Source organism: Sphaerodactylus townsendi, linkage group LG07 (genome assembly GCF_021028975.2).
Source record: "Sphaerodactylus townsendi isolate TG3544 linkage group LG07, MPM_Stown_v2.3, whole genome shotgun sequence".
Taxonomy (NCBI): domain Eukaryota; kingdom Metazoa; phylum Chordata; class Lepidosauria; order Squamata; family Sphaerodactylidae; genus Sphaerodactylus; species Sphaerodactylus townsendi.
This window is the reverse complement of record NC_059431.1, coordinates 34,155,942-34,176,594: the sequence shown is the minus strand read 5'-3', so window position 1 is coordinate 34,176,594 and position 20,653 is coordinate 34,155,942. Positions and strand designations below refer to the sequence as shown.

General features: G+C 41.7%; 1 protein-coding gene across 2 annotated transcripts in view; it reads right to left on the bottom strand.

Moving 5' to 3' along the window:
* The window catches only part of PIK3R1 (phosphoinositide-3-kinase regulatory subunit 1), a 63,245-nt gene that overhangs the window by 27,864 nt on the left and 14,728 nt on the right, over positions 1 to 20,653 (bottom strand). Inside the window, exons 1-2 of one of the 2 annotated variants that reach the window (XM_048502884.1) lie at positions 4,121 to 4,280; positions 849 to 941 (exon numbers count right to left, since the gene is read on the bottom strand). In XM_048502884.1, coding sequence (XP_048358841.1) covers positions 849 to 941; positions 4,121 to 4,280 — 253 coding nt within the window. Of the gene's footprint in view, positions 1 to 848; positions 942 to 4,120; positions 4,281 to 20,653 lie in introns of those variants that run through there. The other variant, XM_048502883.1, reaches the window with a different exon arrangement.

Here is a 20,653-nt window from a genome sequence, read left to right as displayed (position 1 = left end):
GATCCTACACTCATGCGAAGAGTGAGTTCACAGAATGGAGTTTTGTTTCCATTCCCCTCTTCACTACAGTTCTCTCTCACACACACACACCCCAGCCACTTTTCGGTGTCAAAGAAAGGCCCCTTCTGCACATGAAGAATAATGCACTTTCAATCCACTTTGCAGCTGGATTTTACTGTGTGGAGTGGCAAAATCCACTTGCAAATAATTGTGAAAGTAGGTTGGAAGTGCATTATTCTGCATGTGCGGAAGGGGCCAAAGACCCTCAGGAATAGTAACAGAATTTGATATGTTTTGGAGGCCTGCAACCAAACTCCCCCCACAAGAACATTTCCATGACTTACAGAATAAGTGGGGGAACTGACCATTTCTGCAAGCTCCCCTTTTCTGAAGACTCTTCCCCAATCTTGAAGACCAGTTATTTGGGGACTTTACCTTCTGTAAATCTTTCCCATCCACAGTAGAATATGCCAATGTAAAATCTAGTTCAGTCGAGCTACATAATCAACTGGCAAACCATACAAGTTGGACTAATTTTCTAAATGTTCTGATTTTCCAAAAACCCAAACAGTTATTAATCAAGCAGCAGTTGCATATCCATGGAGTAAAACTGAATTAGATCTGTTTGATTATTAATTGGTGAAAAACAGGAAACTCATGGGCACTGGATTCTATTCTTATATTAATATGCAAGGATGCAATGACTGCAAAGATTAAGCAGTAACTGATGTGTTCCTAATATTTATAGCTGCTGCTTGCTTGATAAAACATAACTCTTCAAAGATGCTATTCTGAATAATTGAGCATAGTACGAATTAATAAGCTAGCCTTGTTCATCCACTGCATACCTTTCCTTTCAATGGCTTCCACTAACTTGACAAGGACCGGTGGGGCAATATCAGGGGGTGAAAACTGTTCGGAAAGATCTGGAAGTGTAAAAGCTGTAAAATATAACAGAAACAGAGGAAACAAGGTAAGTTATGGAAGTAATGAGATGTAATATAGTCAGTTAAATTTTAAACACTGAACAAATTCTCTTTATCTATGGTCTATGTAAACAGTTTGCTTAATGGTTCTTGTGTATTAAAATCCTACACTGGTTTAGAACAAAACTTTTAAATTTCACTCCCAAATATCAAATGTTATGTTTGAACAATTTTTCAAAAGTAGAAACTCTGCTCCGGATATTGTTACCTTTCAAGGTATTGTCACCTTTCCTTTTCATAAAACTCTTTAAATACACCTAACATCATAAATATACTCTTGTAGAGTTAGCAAAATAATCTGGTTTCATTGATATAAATACCTTCATGAATACGCTGATAGGCAAATGGAGCTCCTCCTGAGCTTACTTACCTAATCCAGCCCCCCCCCCCCCCCCAATACTAAATGTGACTGATAAGGAATGACTGCTGGGCATGGTGTAGAGCAGACCTGGGCATTATACGGCCCGCGGGCCACATCCGGCCCGCCAGATGACCCTGACTGGCCCGTCTAGGCTGTTCCTGCACTGAGCGGGGGGTTGGGCCGGAGGACGGCCCGTCTGGCCCCTTACGACTCTGTGGTCCATCTTCGGGGGCCCCAAAACGCTCTACGAGGGCGGCTACTTCAAGGTGAGCCCGGGCAGGTAGGCACGCCCGGTCCGGCCCAGTGTGCCCGAGAGGGACCCCTCCCCACCCGATCGCCCTGTTTCTGCCCTGCACTGGCCTATCCTCCTCCCTTCCTGCCTACTTGGTGCTCACAACAACCCAGCGAGGTGGGCCCCGCTGGCTCAGGTTCACCCAGACACCTCCATGGAGATTTGAACTCTGGTCTGGTCCAATTACTATACTTCTTGACACTCCAGTTGCCACACTGCATTGGGTCGTTCGTCCCCCTTGTGTCTGCTTTATTGTCACAGCAGCCCTGTTGGGTAGGTCAGCCTTGGTCCGCCCCCATTCCTACATTGCTTGAGTTCAGCCTTTTGGCCCGGCCCTCCACAATATTTTCTGTTTCTTATGCGGCCCCATGGAAAAAATAATTGCCCACCCCTGGTGTAGAGCTTAGCAGCAGAGAGCATCAACAGGATGCTAACCTATGATAAGATGCTGCATCATTCCTCCATGCAAGACCCATTTGCACTGGGCAGTCTAGACAGATATGGCACAAATCTGCATTCTCATGCTCCATCTTGTTCTTTGCTGCTTCCTGGTTCTGAGGTCTCTCTCTATACACTTAATGTACGTTTCACTTCCAACTGACATACAATGTAACTACTGCCCAAGCTTCCCTGCTTCTCTGCCTTTTGATGTCCTTACAAAGTCTCTTTTGGGAAGGCGTGCTACCTTTACTAACTGGGAACTCCTTCAAATTACATGTATAGTTTCCTATGGGCAAAGGGTACAATGCTGTGATTTCTGCCAAGGCTAGTCAGCTGCACTGAGCTAGTGACTGACACAGAGAGACACAGCTATTCTATAGGTTGTTGGCTGCTTATACCTCACAATTATTATTTACTTATTTTGAATACTGGCACACCTCGCTTTTCTCTCAATGCAGTGAGGAAAATGCTAGTTTAATCTTTCCTTGCCAGTAGCATAGGGGCAAAATGGAACTTAGCGAAAGTCTTTTCCATTGCCCTGCTTCTCCCCACTGGCTTCCCCACTAGTGACTCTACACATCAGCGCCTTCCACAAGCACCACCTTCCCGCACTCACACATCTCTTTCTCTCTTTCTGAAGTTGTGAGTCTGTAAGGTTTTCCTACAAGAGCAGTAAATACTTGGCCATGACGCTGTATCCGTGTATCCGTGTAGGCAAAGATAAACGGGAATTATACAGCCTCTTACTCCCTCTAGTGGCTTCTACAACTAAAGCAAATCACAAATGTCCTCATTCTTCTGAGCTCCTCAAACGCACTCCAGAAATGTCAAAGTATAGTTAGAAATTCAATATGCACAATATGTGCTATGACTCTTTTATTGTCTACTTTCAAACAAAAGCCAACATAATTTTAATGTCTCTGTATACATTTTATTGTAACCAGGTAAAACAGAAGCTATATGTCAACTAAAAAACCAGAACAAGCAAGTGGAATGTTCACAGCATCTAATGCCACTGTACTCTAAAACTACACCCCCTTGGAACACATTGAAAAGGAGATAAAGGTAGAGGAAAAGGCAATCTCTATCTGAGAGTGCCAGCCTTGGATTTTTCTGGTCAATTTTAACTATTTAATGTCTGTTTGGGAAGGGACACCTGCACTGGATTAATATGAGTGTTCATGAAACTATACATATACAAACACACTGTAATTTTATAGCATCTGTCAAATTAAAACATTGTTTCTTATCTTGCTATAATTATTGTACTTAGCAAAATAATGAAATATAAAGTTGAGCATATTCTTGCAACTGGTTTGCTTTTTGTTGCATACAGTTTATTTTGCTTCATCTAATTTTTCAATCCCACTTAATTAAAACTAATTTTTGTAAAAGTTATTGTTATTGAAAGTTAACATATCCAAGGCCAATTCGTAAGACATTTCATTAAAATTAAACAATAAAAATGGAATATGACGAAGTGCTCAATGAGAAATTCAAATGGCCACTGACATTGAAATAATGGTACAGGATGCTATATAACAATATTTTGAATTTTTTAAAACATGACTGCCCCCAGCAGCTAGCTGTACTGATCTGCAAGTCTCAAGCACAACAATCCATACCCTTATACCGATATGGTATTTTCAATAGTAAAATTTCCACCTTAATTACAGTCATTTAAAGTAAAACAAAGCAAAACAAAACAATCCCAGGGAGTGTTAAGCCAGCCAAGTTCAACAGTTTACAACATTCTTTACACTAAATGCCATTTTATATCATTTAACCAGAAGAAGACCAGGTTTGTTCTGGGCACTTTTAATTTTCAAAATGCTGACATCCTACAGCAACAGATTGGGGACAGGGAAAAAAGAATCCCAACTACTGAAGCCAAAACAAGCTCTGGATGTAGATTAGATGTAACAGCAGAAGACAACACATACGTAAAAGAATTACAGTGAGAACTGAACACTTTCAAGATGACATGTTCAGTGAGGGCATGCATTTAATAAAACTTGACAGGAAGTTTGCAACCAATACCTGACTTCAAAATTATCTTCTGCTTTGAAGTGCGCTGTAACACAGCACAGATGCTTGGCGACCCAAGTCCATTCTTCAGAATTTGGGCAACTTTGCAGATCCCTTTGCTGCAATCCAGTATTAGTTTTTCACGTAAAGTAATCATAATTACACTCCACATAAAACTAAAGGTTACTTTTATTGTTTTTCTTTTATATCCCTCTGTCTGATGGTGTCTTGGAAAGCTAGCAATGCCTTCTCCAGCAGTCATTAAGCATTTATCCCAGGTTAAGGGAGGCTTCTGATGACATGTCAGAAATGCAGGATTTTACACAGGTTCTATTTTTACCTCGCTACAGTGATAACCAATCAGATGACACAGAAGTTGTAGTTCCCTCCAATCCACAGGCTCTTCTCTCTCACTAGTAGCGACAGGCCTGGACAGCATTTAGCAGAGCAACGTGTGGGAGCTGACAAACATACCTTGTATCTAAGCTTTGCCAACACAGCTACAAACTGCAAGATGAAACCGGCACGCAGCTGCACCTTTTGGAGGAGTTCTCAGTAAAAAGAGATATTTCAGAGTTATTACCTGGCAAAGACCTATGGAAAGTTAAAGCTGGAAGACTGACTCTTAAAGCGTCTCAGCCAAATCTTTCATTACTGCTGGAGGAAGGATGAAAGTGACTAGAACAAAAATTATAACCTAACCTGCCCTTTGAAATGTAATAAGATATACTGTGGAAAAAAAGGCTCATTTACTAGAAGGTAGACAGAAGATTATGGGCTAACATTTCTAGTTTAAATATAAACCCAAGTCACTCTACCAATTCTTTTTGTCCTAGATTTTCAGTGACTCTCCTGCACAGGGAGTATGATATGCAGTTATTAAATATCCTCTATGTACCAATGTTAAGCATTGACCATTGTTTACATTTACACAGAGAAACTTATTCAGATATGTGAATGCATTCTCCAAATTCACTAAAAATCAATGATATGACACTAGCTGTGGTTTCTTTGTGCTTAGTGGGGCTTTCATTCACCAACTTGCCTTCAGTAGCGCTCCTCATTTCAAGCTACTTTTTTCCCAGCTCAACAGAGTTTCAAAATCGTTTTCTAATGTGGTAGGGCATGGGAAGAAGGGGACAAAAGGAAGACGTGTGATGAAAGGACTTTCAGAAAAACTATAGGAGAACTTGCGGTTCAGTGGACTAGATTCTTCCCGACATGCAGAAAGTTCCAGACTCAATCTCTGGCACCTCCAGCTAAAAGGACTAGGAAATAGGTGATGCGAAAGATCACCTGCCTGAGACTCTGTAGAGCTGCTACCAGTCTGAGTAGACCAATACGGACCATAATTTTTTTGGCCCTGGCCCCCGCCTGGTGGAACGCTCTTTCTCCAACTGTTCGGGCCCTGCAGGACGTTGGTGAGCTCTGCAGGGCCAGCAAAACTGAGTTGTTCCACCGGGCCTTCAGAGAGGCTAGCCGCAGATTGTCCACTTCCTCCTGATGCCCCATGTACCATCTGGACATACCATCTGTGGCAATCTGCAGGCCCCCTCCCAAGGGGGTATGGAGTAGGGAGTTTGATTCGGACGCCTCTTTAAAACAGGGTTTTTTGCGTGTTATGATATTGCTACTGTTTTAATGGATTTTAATGCACTTTTGATTTTTATTGTTACATTATGTTATATTGTTTGTTGTTGGTTTTATTGTGCACTGCCCTGAGCCCTTTGGGGGTAGGACGGTCTAGTAAATTAATTAATTAATTAATTAATTAATTAATTAATTAATTAAATAGGAGGAGGATGAGGAGGAGAAGTCAATTCAATATGAGGCAGCTCCATGTGAAAGTGACTGGATCTACTTTAAAGGAGGGGCTGGGGCTCAGTGGTAGAGAATCTGCTTGGCGTGCTGAATTTTCCAGGTTCAATCCCCGGCATCTCCAGCTAAAGGAGGTGAGGTGAAAGACCTCTGACTGAGATCTTCTGGGAGAGCTGCTGCCAGTCTAAGTAGACAATTCTGACTTCAAAGGACCAAAGATCTGGTTCAGTATAAGGCAGCTTCATGTGTTCATGGGATTTTGAGAGAAAAGTTCTTTCATCATGGTTCTTAACCCTGAAAACAACTAAGGGGTGCTAAGTCTGTAGCCATCAGAGAATTCGCTATTTTTCAGTTTTCCAGAAGAAAATATGTCTAACAAAAAAACCTTAAATATTCTAAAAACAAGCCCACAGCACCCCTGAAAGCACAATAGACTGAAATAAGCGAAGCATGTACAAGAAGGCATTGGAAATATTGATACCCTCCTTTTCTATTGAAATAAATACTTCAAGGCAACTTATAAAATATTTTAAAAGTCACACAAAATCAATATTGAAAAATTCAACCACCAGACTTTGAAAACAAATGCCAGAATTTGTTTTTAAAGCCTTCTGAAATAAACAATGTTTTAGCTGTTAAAAAAAAGCCGTTCACAGTGCAGAATGGAATTAGTTCCACAGGCAGAAGTAGCTGCCAAGAAAGCCATCATGTGGATTCCCACTGATCATAAGACAAAAATGATACCTCATAAGCATTCTGGCCATAGCATTCGAAACCAGTTGAAACTTCCAAATCAGCTGGATCTCCAGCCCACAGACCTGGACGTTACTAAGGGATGTGTGACCATCATCCAGGAAGTCTGCCTTGCCCAGAAAAAGCAGTAGCTGGGATATCACCTTATGTTGGAAAAACACAACCTGGACTACCTACTTGGGCATCTGAGTTAATTAGACGTCTAAGAGTACACCCAAACTATGAGCTTGTTCTTTTAAGATGCCACCCCATCCTGTGCCTATTTCAGGATCAGTTTTACCCATGACCCACAGCACCACTGTGTGTTTTAGTTTATTTACCCCTCATTTAGTTTCACAGCCTCTAGATATTGGCTAAGTTACTCCATAGCTTTCCTGCAACTTGATAAAAGAAGAGAGATAGAGTGCAATCCTTAGGGAGGGGCAAAACCCCTCAGGAGGTTGTGTGTTCTGGCACCGGCATAAATGCCATTTATGCTGGCATAAAATGCAGTTACACCAGAACAGGTGTGAAGCTTCTTCCAATTGTGCAAGGTCGAGAGGGGCAATAACTCTACTCCCCCCTTAATTTTAGGTCTTACACTGATTGACCGAACCAAAAGGGTGTTCACCAATGGCTCTTCTTCACCTGGACAGTTTCTGTCCTGAGCCCAGTGCTATTCAAAATTTTAGTCAATGACTTCTTGGATGATGGAACAGAGGGCATGCTAATCAAATCTGCAGATGACATCAAATTAGGAGGGGTAGCTAATACCCCAGAAGCCAGGGTCAGAATTCAAAATGACCTGGACAGATTAGAGACCTGGGTCCAATCTAACAAAATGAATTTTAACAGGGATAGATGTAAAATACCACACAGGCAGAAAAAATGAAATGCACAGGTACAGGATGGGTGACACCTGGCTTGACAACAGTACGTGTGAAAGGGATCTGGGATCTTAGTAGACCACAAGCTGAACATGAGTTAGCTAATGCAATTCTGGACTGCATCAATTGGAATACAGCACTAAGATCAGCACCTAAAACAAGGGACATAATAGTATCACTCTATTCTGCATTGGTCAGACCTCACTTATTTATTTTATTTATTTATTTAATTAGGCTTTTATACCGCCCCATCCCCGAAGGGCTCTGGGCGGTGTACAGCATATAAAATAACAGTATAAAACAATCAAACATTTAAAGCAGCGATAAAAGCTAAAAATCTAAATGATGCAATACATCATAATAAATGGCATAGTTGGCGTCCAATATTCCAGATTAAAATTCCCCCTCCCCCTGGAATACTATGTCCAGTTCTGGGCACTGCAGTTCAAGAAGGATATTGACAAACTGGAATGGGTCCAGAGGAGGGTGACCAAAATGGTAAAAGTTCTGGAATTCATGCCGTATGAGGAGAGAGTTAAGAGAGCTGGGTATGTTTAATCTGGAGAAGAGAAGGTTAAGGGTGACATGATACCCATGTTTAAATATCTGAAGGAATGTCATGTTGAAGAGAAAGCAAGTTTGTTTTCTGTTGTTCCAGAGACTAGGACAAGGAGCAAAGGTACAGGAACAGAGATTCCATCTAAACATTAGGAAGAACTTTCTAACAGTAAGGGCTGTTTGACAGTGGACTACATTGCCTTTGAGGGTTGGTGGAGTCTCCTTCTGTTGAGGTTTTAAACAAAGGCTGGATTCCCATCTGTCAGGAGTGCTTTTGATTGTGTATTCCTGCATGGCAGGGAATTGGACTTGATGGCCCTTGGGGTCTCTTCCAACTCTATGATTCTATGGTTTTTCTCTTTCCAGAAGTCATCACTAGTCCATGTAAAATACTAGGTTAATCCAACCATAGTTTGGACAACTGAAAATCACAATTACATATTGCAATTGTGTAATGATGTTACAGCATGTATTTTGGAATTCTACCAACAGAAACTTAAAGACGAATTTCAGTCATTTATTTAGACTAGGAATCCCTAACATGTATGGCACCCACTTACACCTTTTTTAGTGCCTGCCAAGCGCTTAAAGAAACTAGTTAGAGACAGATGGGGTTTCTGCCCAGCAAAACTACTGATAGACTACTGCAAATTTACTTGGTTGCACAGATTTTGTAAAAATGTTGCTTTGGAAGTAGTTGCTACCACAGCACAAGGATCTACACTATATTACTAGTTAAGCTGTAACAATCATTTTGTGTCAGCCATTTTGTTACTACATCCACCATGCCATGTCAGAATTCCAGATGTGCCCACAGGCTCAAAAAGGCTGGGGACCCCTCATTTAGACTACAGGAAGCCATATTTTAATATATATATATTTAGAATACTGGGAAATGGGTAATCATGCATTTCATGGCATGCTACATCATTTCTCTTCTTTACATATAGATCATAAGAACACAAGAACATAAGACAACACAAGAAGAAGAAGCAGCAGCAGCAGCAGCAGGAGTAGGAGTAGTTAGGATTTATACCTTTCTCTCCTGTAAGAAGATTCAAGGTGGCTTCCAAGCTCCTTTCTCTTCCTCTCCCCACAACAGATACCTTGTGAGGTAGGTGAGGCTGAGAGAGTTCTGAAGAACTGTGGTTATACTCAGTGGTGGGATCCAAAAATTTTAGTAACAGGTTCCCATGGTGGTGGGATTCAAATTGTAGTGTAGCGCCAATGGGGCTGGGCGGGGCACAATGGGGCGTGGCCGGCCATTCTGGGGGCGGGGCATTCCTGGCCAGGGCTGTGGCAAAGACACAGCCGCTGCGCCGGTCCTTGGGCGGGAAACGAATGTACGCAGGCACAGGCTGCCACACATGCCGGTGCACCTCCTGCTTCAAGTTCTGAGCGCTACTGCTGAGAGATGGGGCGTAACTAAGGCAAAAATCACGTGGCAAAATCACCAATTAGTAACCCCCTCTTGGCACACACAAATAATTAGTAACCTACTGTCGGGAACCTGTGAGAACCTGCTGGATCCCACCTCTGGCTATACTGGAGCTTTCTAGAGTAGTAAGGTGGGATGGAATTCAGACAATTCTGAGAATTTACGCCCAACTGCCTTCAGGACCTTGATAGAAGATAATGACCCAAATTTTGATAAGTTCTGATTTTGTTTTTTTGCAATCAAGTCACAGCTGACTTACAGCAATCCCATAGGGTTTAGGTGTTTTGCCACTGTCTACCTCTGCATAGCTACCCTGGTATTCATTGGCAGTCTCCAACAGAAATACTGACCAAAGTCCACCCTGCTTAGCTTCCAAGATCTAATGAGACTGGGGTAGTCTGGGCTATCCAAGTATGGGTAAGTTCTGGAATATGAATAGGGAATATGCCTCACCATACACATACTTTTGCTGCTGTAAAAACAATCTAGTAACAGGCATGACATGCAAGGCATGACATGCAATGGTAGGAATTGGAAATTTACTAACCATCAGAGGGTTTCAAGCCAGCATTTTGCAAAAGGGAGACACCTGACTCCTACCTCTTTTTATTATAACAAATGCTGTAAATTGGATGTCAGTTCAATACGTTGCAAAGTCATGATTTCTTGTGTTAAAAGGAAGCAATATTGTCAGTGAGGTGGGGCGGAGTTTTGCACATGATGTTCTATCAGATCAGGCTTTGGTAACTTTATGAATTATGAACTGTCATCCACTTTTTCATCTGCTATTGAATATACTTCTTGGAAACGGGAGCTATAAATAAGACAACAGATGTTCTTCGCTGGCTCCAACTGGAATCTTTTTTTTAAAAAAACATGCTTGCAGTTAAAGTGTCTGTTATATTCCACTCCCCCTATGGGCCATTTTTATAGCTCTGGTGTTAAAGAATTAATAACATTACTTTCGCTTTGGCTTCTTTAGAAATACTTTCTGACAGAGTGTGATACAGCAACCTCACAATAGCTAAGCAGGTTTGGTGTCTGTCTCTTCTTGGAGAGCCTATAATGTTCACAATTAAAGAAAGGTAGAACACAAATATAATAAATAATGGGTGCAATCCTTCCATTGGCAGAGTGAGGAGATACCCCCCCCCCCCCCCCCGGCACTACTTTTGAACATCAGATAATTTAGAAGAACACTGCAGGGTATGGTGCAAAGCCTAACATTTGGAGGGGGGATTAGAGATATTGCCCCCTCTGCCGTGCACAACTGGAAGAAGCTTCACAAAGAATTCACACGCGTGGGATGGGGATGATTTCTGGTGGATTCCCTCGCTCCAGTCTCCTGCATCCCATCCCATCGTTTTTTCAAAGGTCCTCTTTCCTTGGCAGTGGCTTTGGATGCAGTTGTTAGAGGAAGGTCTTCTCTTCTACCCGATTATCTTTATTCCCAGCAGGATTATATGTAACCCTGATGGAATAATAACAACTCTATAAACACAAATCGATTATGCATAGAAAGCTTACCTCTGGGCTCTTCAGTGAGCTTGCAGAGGAGCATCCTCATGTTTTTCTGTTTACACACGAGGAGCCATTCTCTGCCTGCCCCGAAGCTAGTTTGCTGGTCTCATGGCCTCTTCAGCTTTTTCTGGCGCTCTTAACTCTGCCCATCTACTCCTCTGAAAGGTACAGATCTTATCATACCTGTAACTGCAAGTTAAAGGGCTTTGTCAAAGCCCTTCTAAATCCTCTGAGTTAAAATAATTTTAAAAGGTACAATTCTGTTTAGGATTGCACTGACACCAACTGCAGGGGAATGATAATCAACCAGGAAGAGATTTCAGTACCAAGATTGTTCCAATGTTTAGACAGCAGGAACGACAATAAAACTGAAATGCAACCAGAAGACATTTTTAGGATCAAGGTGCCAGATTGCGAAATGAAAAGTTTTCTTAAGCAGCCCTCCTTTTAGAGAAAAATTAAAGCTCTTCAACAGAAAATGGTTTTAAAAGACTCTGAAGAGCTAGTAGATCTTGGGCAGATTCTGCACAGGCCAACATCACTTTGTCAGCCCAGTAAAAACACCGTTTGGAGGGGGAACTTCCCACAACTGCCGCCTCCAAATCGAGGCAGTGCCGCTCTTTCCCCCTCCAAACAGTGTTTTCTTGACTCACTAAATCCGCTGAGCGAACAGCACCAGGTAGACAGCGCTGTTTCCTGGCGCGCTGCTGTTTTTGAAAACTTACCTCCTCGTCCCTGCATAGCTCCTTCAGGACAAGGGGACACAACCCCTGCCCTCCGGGGTGTGTCCCCCCGTCCTGACAGAGCTATGCAAAAACAAGGAAGTATGTTTTTAAAAACTGCGGCACACCTCGTGCAGAGGCACTGCTATGGGCCGCCCACACATGTGTGCGAACGGCCCCAGGCCGGCGCCAGTGTCAGGTACACTGCTTCCCCACCACTCCCGGGGCCCATACAGAATCCACCTTGCTCTGGGTGACCTTTTCTTAGGCCAGTGCTGAAAAACCTAAAAGGGATGAGAGTTTTACAGGACTTGAAACCAAACTTTGTGCATGATTTTATCATATATTGAATTTGTGTTTGAAGTCAGAATAAGCTGGGCTCTAATTAGCCTTACAGCAAAATATGCACCAATTAAAGTTGGTTGCAGGTGAACTGATGTAGCAATTGCCCATCTTTTCTACCTCATCACTGTTTTTCTACAAAAAGAGTGTTGTTTGGGCAATTTAAGGCCATTAACTTATTCTCTTAACTATGTATTTGCTTCTCTAGAAGCAGGGCTTTTTAAAAAACTACTGGACAATATCTTCTCTTTTGCGAAGCACCTCAGTAAAATTTAATCTTCCTCCAGTATAAAAGGCACAGTGGTCTTACACATTGCCATCTGGGAGAAAGATTTGTAGTTTTTGTCTAGTGTAAGCAGCTGGTCCATCATAGGCATAGATAAATTAAACATAATGAATCTGACACTGAATTTGCTCAAGTAGTTGTGGAATTCCTGAACTGAAGCCATAAAGACACTAAGAAGTTCTTTGTGCAATTTATACTTCATGGTTCCCGACCAAGCAACAGTCTCTAAGGCTTATTATCAACTGTTTCAGAACGCAGCCTGGCCTAATGAAATATCAGTCAACAGCAAAATCTTGACTGAGATTATTATTATGCATACAGAGTATCTGGTTTGTTATATTTTTCCAGTTAGCCCAGTACAAGTGAGAGGGAAAACCCCCCACTTATTTTCCAAATAAGTCCTACAACTCACATTTCCTCTATACCAGTGGTGGCGAACCTATGGCACTCCAGATGTTCATGGACTACAATTCCCATCAGCCCTTGCCAGGATGGCCCTATACCAACAGTAAAAATGCTATGTGAAGCTCTAACTGCTTACAGAACCTACTGACAGATTATCATCAATATACTCTGAAAGGCCAAACAACTATCATTATTTTGCTTGTTAAATTAAACAAACAGGCTAACTAACATACATTTAAGAAATAACTCACAACAAAACTTCCAGTCTTTCTAAGTATTAGGATGGCAAAGTATTTCTGGTTTTCCAGAATATCACGTGGGTTCTTTTTTCTTCTTCTTTTAAATAATCCTTTATTCTTAAACACTAACAACTTGAGCCCAGTACAATAAACTGGAACCACATTTAATCCTACGTTTCCTAACACAAATTTCTTTGCACCATAAGCCCACTGTGCTTCAACACTGGGGCTTTCCCCCTCCCTGCCATATTGTAATCTTGCCGGAAGACAAGCTTTCCTTTTCCTAAGTCTGCCAACTTGAAGAACAGCCTCCTAAGGCAATCCAGTAATGAAACACACACATGCATAAACTTGCATGCAACTTGTCAAAAGCTTGTGCTGCCCAAACAAATTGTTCCTGCAATAGCTGTTGTTATGTAAATGGATGTTCATATACTTTAGGCATAGAAAGAATGCATCACCATGCTTTACCTATTATCTCCTATGCCACTCATCCTCACTGCCTCTTTCTTCAAAGTTTAGCAGCTACAGAGAATCTGTACACAGACCAAGTTTCAAGGGGAGGGGAGATTAATGCAAGCAAGGATACTATGCACAGTCAGTGCTGTATTTGCTTCTGCATTTCCACTGATGAAGAAACTAATCTTTTCTTCTGTAGAATGAGGCTTGGTTCTTCCTCAGCAGAAATGGTGCATCAATGAACTATTTGTAGTGGCAACAGTACCAGACAGGAGATGGCTGCTTCCAACATTACACAGTAGGTTGCATATGGACAAATACACAGAAACAAATAATCAGCCACTGGTTTTTAGTGGGACTACTTAGTACTACTGCGGAATACGTTGCTCTAGCAGCATTCTTACATGAAAAAGATGACATGTTTAGGGACAGAAACTTCCCGATGTTTGGGATCATGCCATAGACAAAGGGGTTTAGTATTGTTATCTCTTTCTTGATAACATGGAGGCATTTTATTTTTCAGTGTTACATTTTTTCCTTGCTGAGTAAGTATGCCTAGCACGCCTTAATCAGTTTTCTTTCCTGACTGATAAACTCCTTAACAGCATTTAAGTGCAGGCATCCCTCCGCAAACTACACCTTATAGAACAGGGGTAGGGAACCTGCGGCTCTCCAGATGTTCAGGAACTACAATTCCCATCAGCCTCTGTCAGCATGGCCAATTGGCCATGCTGGTAGGGGCTGATGGGAATTGTAGTTCCTGAACATCTGGAGAGCCGCAGGTTCCCTACCCCTGTTATAGACATTTATGCTCCTTGAATCCTTGTGCTACATTCTGTACAATCAACTGGACTGTTGCTTGAGTACCTAAGGTTTATTTTTGAGCATACATATCAACAGTACATTCAGAGGGTAGCTGTTCCGGACTGCAGTAAAAGAACTAGATTCACATCCATTAACATCTTAATGAGACCAAAAAGATGTTTGGGATATAAGTTTTTGAAAGTCAAAGCTCCCTTCATCTCACAACCTGAAAATCTTGGTGGTCTCTAAAGTACTACTGAGCTATTATTTACCATATCAACAGAAGCAGCTGAAGTGGATTTCCAGTCTAGCCAAGATGGTCATTCTCAGACTTGCTTCGGGATCCGAAGCTCTAGTCAATAGTTCCAAGGGAGCTACATGCCTCCGCAGACCAAAGGGAGAGCCAGAGGAAGCACATAGACTCCTAAGAAAAGTGTCTCCTGGTTGGGATTACATGGGAAGGGAATGCTTACCACAGTGATTCACTGGGCCAGAGAAGTCAAGTCTGTGGCACCATTATTATTTCCCTACTGGAGTCTTCAACTTTTCTAAAGAAGACTGGCCATGCACATCACATTGAAGAAATGAAGATAAAAACAGAGAATAAGAGAAGATAAAAACAGAGAAAAATAAAAAGAGTCCAAACCTGTTGCAGATAAGACCAGCAATATTAGAAAATCTCTCTAAAAGGTACAGACTTATAGTAAAGTAAAAGTTTACAAAAGAAAAAAAAGGAACCTAGTTTAAGAGAGATTCTCTGAAATGAAGAGAGTAATAGCTGACTTACAGCCATAAAAATAAGACTGAGCTGATTGTTCTTTGAAGCTCATGGAATGCCAGATTAAGACCAGAAAAAAAACACTATAAAGAAAGGAAATTTTACTGAATCAGAGAAAGTGGCAGAGACAGAAAGAATGATTTCAGTGATAGTCTATTGCTAATGTTTCACAGTGACATCTAGTGAATGTTCAAGACACTGCTTGAGACAATGGCCGTTTCCGCACGGCCTCCTTCCGCCCCCACGCCGCCAAGAGTGCGGGCGGCGTGGGGGCGGAAGCCCATAAGCGGAGGCCGGCAGACGGCTCCGCGATCGAAGCCTCGCTTCACCACGGTAGTCGTTGCCGCTTCGCGGGAAGTACAGCTCGCCCCACGCCGCCCTCCAACCACTGGAGGTCGGAGAACAGTGTGGGCGGGGCTGCGACCGCAGGCTACGCAGGAGGACACCGTGAGTGGGGCGGAGACGGAGACAGCCGCTCTTCCTGGCAGGCGCTGTTCGCACCGCACCGCAGGGAAGACGCCTTCAACAACAACCCTTTAAAGGGTTGTTGTTTAGGGCGCTTGATGTCAGCCTCTGGGGAGAGGGAAGAAGAGTCAGGTCGCCGCTGCTGCGTTGCAGCAGCGGCGCCTGTGCGAACGGCGGCCTGGGGGCGCCTTTTTTGGCACCCCCAGGCCGTCATAAATGGGCCGTGCGGAAACGGCCAATGACTGCAAAAAGAAAAGGGTCTGTGTCCTTGGAGATTCTGGAGCTGTCAAACAACATTAAAATTACAGCTACAAGTGTATAAGATCTCCAGTCGGAAATGGACTCTATAAAAAACAGCCATGAAAGAAAGATACCAGCAACAATTATTGAAGGAATTTAAAGTAATAAAGAATGATCTCAAAAAAAATTGGTCAGTCTGAGAAAGATTTAAAAGTAGCAAAGGAAAAAAATTAAAGATTTGAAAAAAGGAGTTACCGCATATACTCATGTATAAGTCGAATTTTTCAGCACATTTTTAATGCTGAAAAAGCTCCCCTCGACTTATATGCGGGTCATTAAAATTTTTTGTGTGTTTTTACTTTGCTGGCCAGCAGGGGGTGCAGTTTTTATGCTAGCGGCACCAAAATTTCAGGGTACCCTCAGAAGAAACTCCTGATGATACCAGCCAAGTTTGGTAAAGTTTGGTTCAGGGGGTCCAAAGTTATGGACCCCCAAATGAGGTGCCCCCATTCCCCATTGTTTTCAATGGGAGCTATTAGTAGATGGGGCTACCCTTTTGAGGGTCCATAACTTTGGACCCTCTGAACCAAACTTCACCAAACCTGGCTGGTCTCATCAGGAGAGTCTCTTTATGATACCAGCCAGGTTTGGTGAAGTTTGGGTCAGGGGATCCAAAGTTATTGACCCCCCAAAGGGGATGCCCCATCCCCCATTGTTTACAATGGAAGCTAATAGTAGATTTTCCATTTCTGATAATATCCGTCTTAAAATCTAAGTTGGGTTACATTTGGACATACAGATGATGATGAGGAATCCAGTTTTGGAGGATTTTAACTCTTATGTTTTAGCTTGGTTGCTGGTTGAGCTAAGGTTTTTGTACTTTTAAAGTTATTGTTGATACCATATTGTTCTTGTTGACCCTCTTTTCCACTTACAGAGCCAGCTTACTGTTTTTCTTTGAAATAAAGATTCAAAAACATTTAACCTACTGATGCCTCAATTGATGTAATTTTATTGGCATCTATTTTTATTTTTGAAATTTACCAGCAGCTGCTGCATTTCCCACCCTCGACTTATACGTGAGTCAATAAGTTTTCCCAGTTTTTTGTGGTAAAATTAGGTGCCTCGACTTATATGCGGGTCGACTTATACGCGAGTATATACGGTAACTTAGTTCAAATGAAACTCAAAGCACATGATCAAGATTGACTGAAATATCAGAGAAGGCATTAAGATTGCCTTCAACAGAGTATATTAAAATACAAAAAAAATTAACCCTTGATCTGAGAGAGAAAAAGTAGGCTGCATTTACTTAAAGTTGAAATCTCAAATCAAATGTTTTCTACCTGCAGTAATAATTGTTCCCCAGCAATCAGGCAGGGAAACTTCACAGAAAATGCTATGCTAGAAATGATTATCATAGTAATAATGCCTGACAGGCTGCAAAACTGAGGACTTTCACCTTCTATAAACTTATATTCCAAAGTCCCTTTATTCACAAACAAGAACACATATGAATTCAAGTATTATTCACATGTGACATGCTTATGACATGCTTACATTAGCTAATTATGATGCATATCACATCACACACAGAAATTCCAACTGACAAAAAAAACCCTTCTCTGTTCACCAAGGAGCAGTTCTTATCTGCTGTAGCAAATCACTGAGTTGCTAATCACAAACCAGCTGCAGCAGTAGTCAGTGTGATGACATTCACTCCCATGAACCAACCGAGTGTTATCAAATGGAAGTTGAACAGAGAAGCAGAAGGTGTCACTGGAAGTATCGTGCAAGTGTGGGAGCTGCTAGCCAGTCAACCATCACCAACTTCTATGGTGCAGATGCCTCCTATTGGTTACTGTAACTAGGCGCTTTCTCCTTTTTCTTGACCATCTTGCTTTTGCATTTATTTTCTAATATGTTGTACTGTTAACTTCAGATATATTTTTCTCAACATAAGTCTACTTTCTTTGGCATCTGCCGAGCTTTTCAGAAAGTGGCTGTAACCACTGCAAGGCAGAACTTATAGACTGCCTTCATTTTTAAAAAAATCAATAGCAAGCACACAGCTACTGGGGAAGAAGAAAGGACTAGCAAGCCCTCAGAGTTTCCTCAGCCAGTGAGTGATTCCATTTCCCCTGCAGGCCTGACCAACTGTTGTTAGGAGCTTCTTTTGCAAAGCCAAGGAGGGAGCTTTGCTCTAGTCCGAAGAGTTTAGCCTGGCCCTAGCATGACTGGAGAGAAGGGTTCAAGAGTAAAAGTCCACCGATTCTTCCAGGAGGCTTGCAGTCCTCCCAGTAGCTGGACCATGCAGCCAACCAGACTACAGATAATACAAACCCTGATAGACTGGCCTCGCCTGAACAGCAATCATTTTCCCTGCTGTCACTGCCGCAGTGTGAAAATTAGAGGGCAACAAGGATAGAGAATGCTTACAGAAAACTACCAGAAATCGAGAAGAGGCTATTAACCACTGCTGTAGTAACAGTCAAGCTCCATTATATGTGCTTTTTATTAAAGTAACAAAATGTGGCTTGGATAGAATATGGAAATTTCAGGTTACAAAAGAATTGTTTCTGTAATAACAAGCCCTGTTTTGTTATATCTAAATATAGACCACACACACAATTTGAGGGGAATGCAAGGGAAAGTTAATCAGCCTGCACACACAAACCTGCATTGCATAGTAGTGGCAGAAGAAGTGCTTACTCTAATCCTGGCCTTAGTTCCTTCTACATTTGAACTGCTAGCCTGACACCAGGTTTCAAGCACTGAGTTCTTTCACTGTGGTTGTGGTGGGGGGGGGGGGGGCAATCTGGAGGTGACTGTGTTTATGGGTCCAACTTGAAACCTGTGATTTCAAAATACGACACCACAATCTCAATCAGGTTCACAGTGTGGTAGGCTGAGGTACTCCTTTTTCCCTGCCATGGTCTTTCAAGTGCTGTAACAGCTGCACCCCCTCCTCTGTGGATGTTTTGGCACTTGAAAAAGACCTGATGGATGGAAGGGGACACAGCACCTCAGTCCTGACACAGTGGACCCATTAGGATTGGGACGTCATGACATTTTAAAATTGCTCTGAAGTGGCGCCAGTATTCACAGGTCACATTTGGTTTAGACTTTACTCTCTCCTGCAAATGGTCTCCCATTCCAGCATTAGCATTTGGGGGGAAAAAAACGCCAGGATTGGGGAACACAATGTTTACTTTTCTCTTTAGGCAACACAGTTATGGTTCACCCTCCACACATCAAACATCCTATTTCACTTGTCAACTTGACGACTGGATTTCAGTAGTATTAAGTTCATAATGATATTGTACAGGTGAACATGTTTGATGCGTAATAGTTAATGTAAGTGCAAAATATTCCCAAATTAAATGTTATTACCATTGAACTTTCTGTTCTGCGGTTTATTGTCATTCTCACGATGAGCCTCTAACTGCTTAGACGCCACCAAGAGACTGGCTTCTCCTTATGTTCCCTCACATTCTAAATCAGTGATGAGTAATCTTTTAACAATGCCATCTATGTGCTACATTCAGACAACAAAGGCACATAAAGAGGCGTTCTTGGTGGCTGTCTCACAGCTGTGGAACTCCCCTCCCCTTGGAGGCTTGCCAAAGGCTAAGCACATTTTAGGTGCACTGTAAGACCTTTGTCTGAGGTTGCTTGTAGGGGTCAGCATTCAGGCAACACAGACTGGATTTTAATGTGCTTTCAAAATTCTAAAATCAGAACTCATTGCTACTTGAATCTTTGGGACAATGTGGGCCAATCATTTAAATAAGCTGCACAAAATGTCATCCACTGTTCAATTTCAAATAAAAATTAAAATGAATAATAGATCAGTGTTTTTCTTTCACTAGAACTGTAATCTAATTGCTTCTTCAAATTCAGAATGTGAAAGTAGTGTCTCTGGATGTTTAAGCCTTCCCCACACAACCATCCTTAAATTATAACACAAATGCCCTTTTCATTCCAAACTATTAAATTAAGGTAATTCCTCAGATTTCAGCCTTCAGATTGATTTCACGGTAGTTCATCATGGAACCAGATTGTAAGCTAGATACACATGCGAAAAGTTTTACGGCCAGCTGCACTGCAGACATCTGTGTTCCTTCACAAGAACTGTGTGTGCATAAATGGCATTAAAGATTTAAGAGGGCATAGCAATTTACTAGTACTACAGAATTATCACCGGCAAGAATTTAGCCATTGCAAACAACCATATGTTGAATAAATACTCTCCCTAATACCCCCCTTCCCCACCAAAAGCCAGCTAAACTATTCTAGACAGTGCCAGGTAATAGATACTAGCACAAGATTAAATTGTACCCCAGTTGTGACTGGTACTTACTTAAAAAAACCAAAAAAATTAACTGCTCTGGCATGCAACTAATCACTTCGAGACAAAAATCGACAAGTCTTTTGTTTCAAAACTGAAGCAGGAGTTACCATTAGCTTAAAGCTTAGGTATTAAATCGCTTCTCTTACACAATGAACACTATTAAAATACGACGTTTATCAGAAAGCAGTTTATGCCATTCTATCGAATTCCAATACACCAATTTTATTTCTTGAATCTTTGCTGTACTATGATTTTTTTAACCAGCAGGTGGAGTCAAACAACAGAGAGTAGTTCAATTGATGAAAAATAGATATTACGCATTTTTTAAAAAAAGATTAACATGTTTGTGCTCTTATGAAACAAAGACTGAAAATTCTCAATTTCAGCATAATTTTAAATAAAGAGATACTTTACAAAATTATTATAATAACCACCAGCACGAAGAGTAGAATGAGGTTCCTCTGATAAAAATAAACAGGATGTTTTGGAAGGTGTTA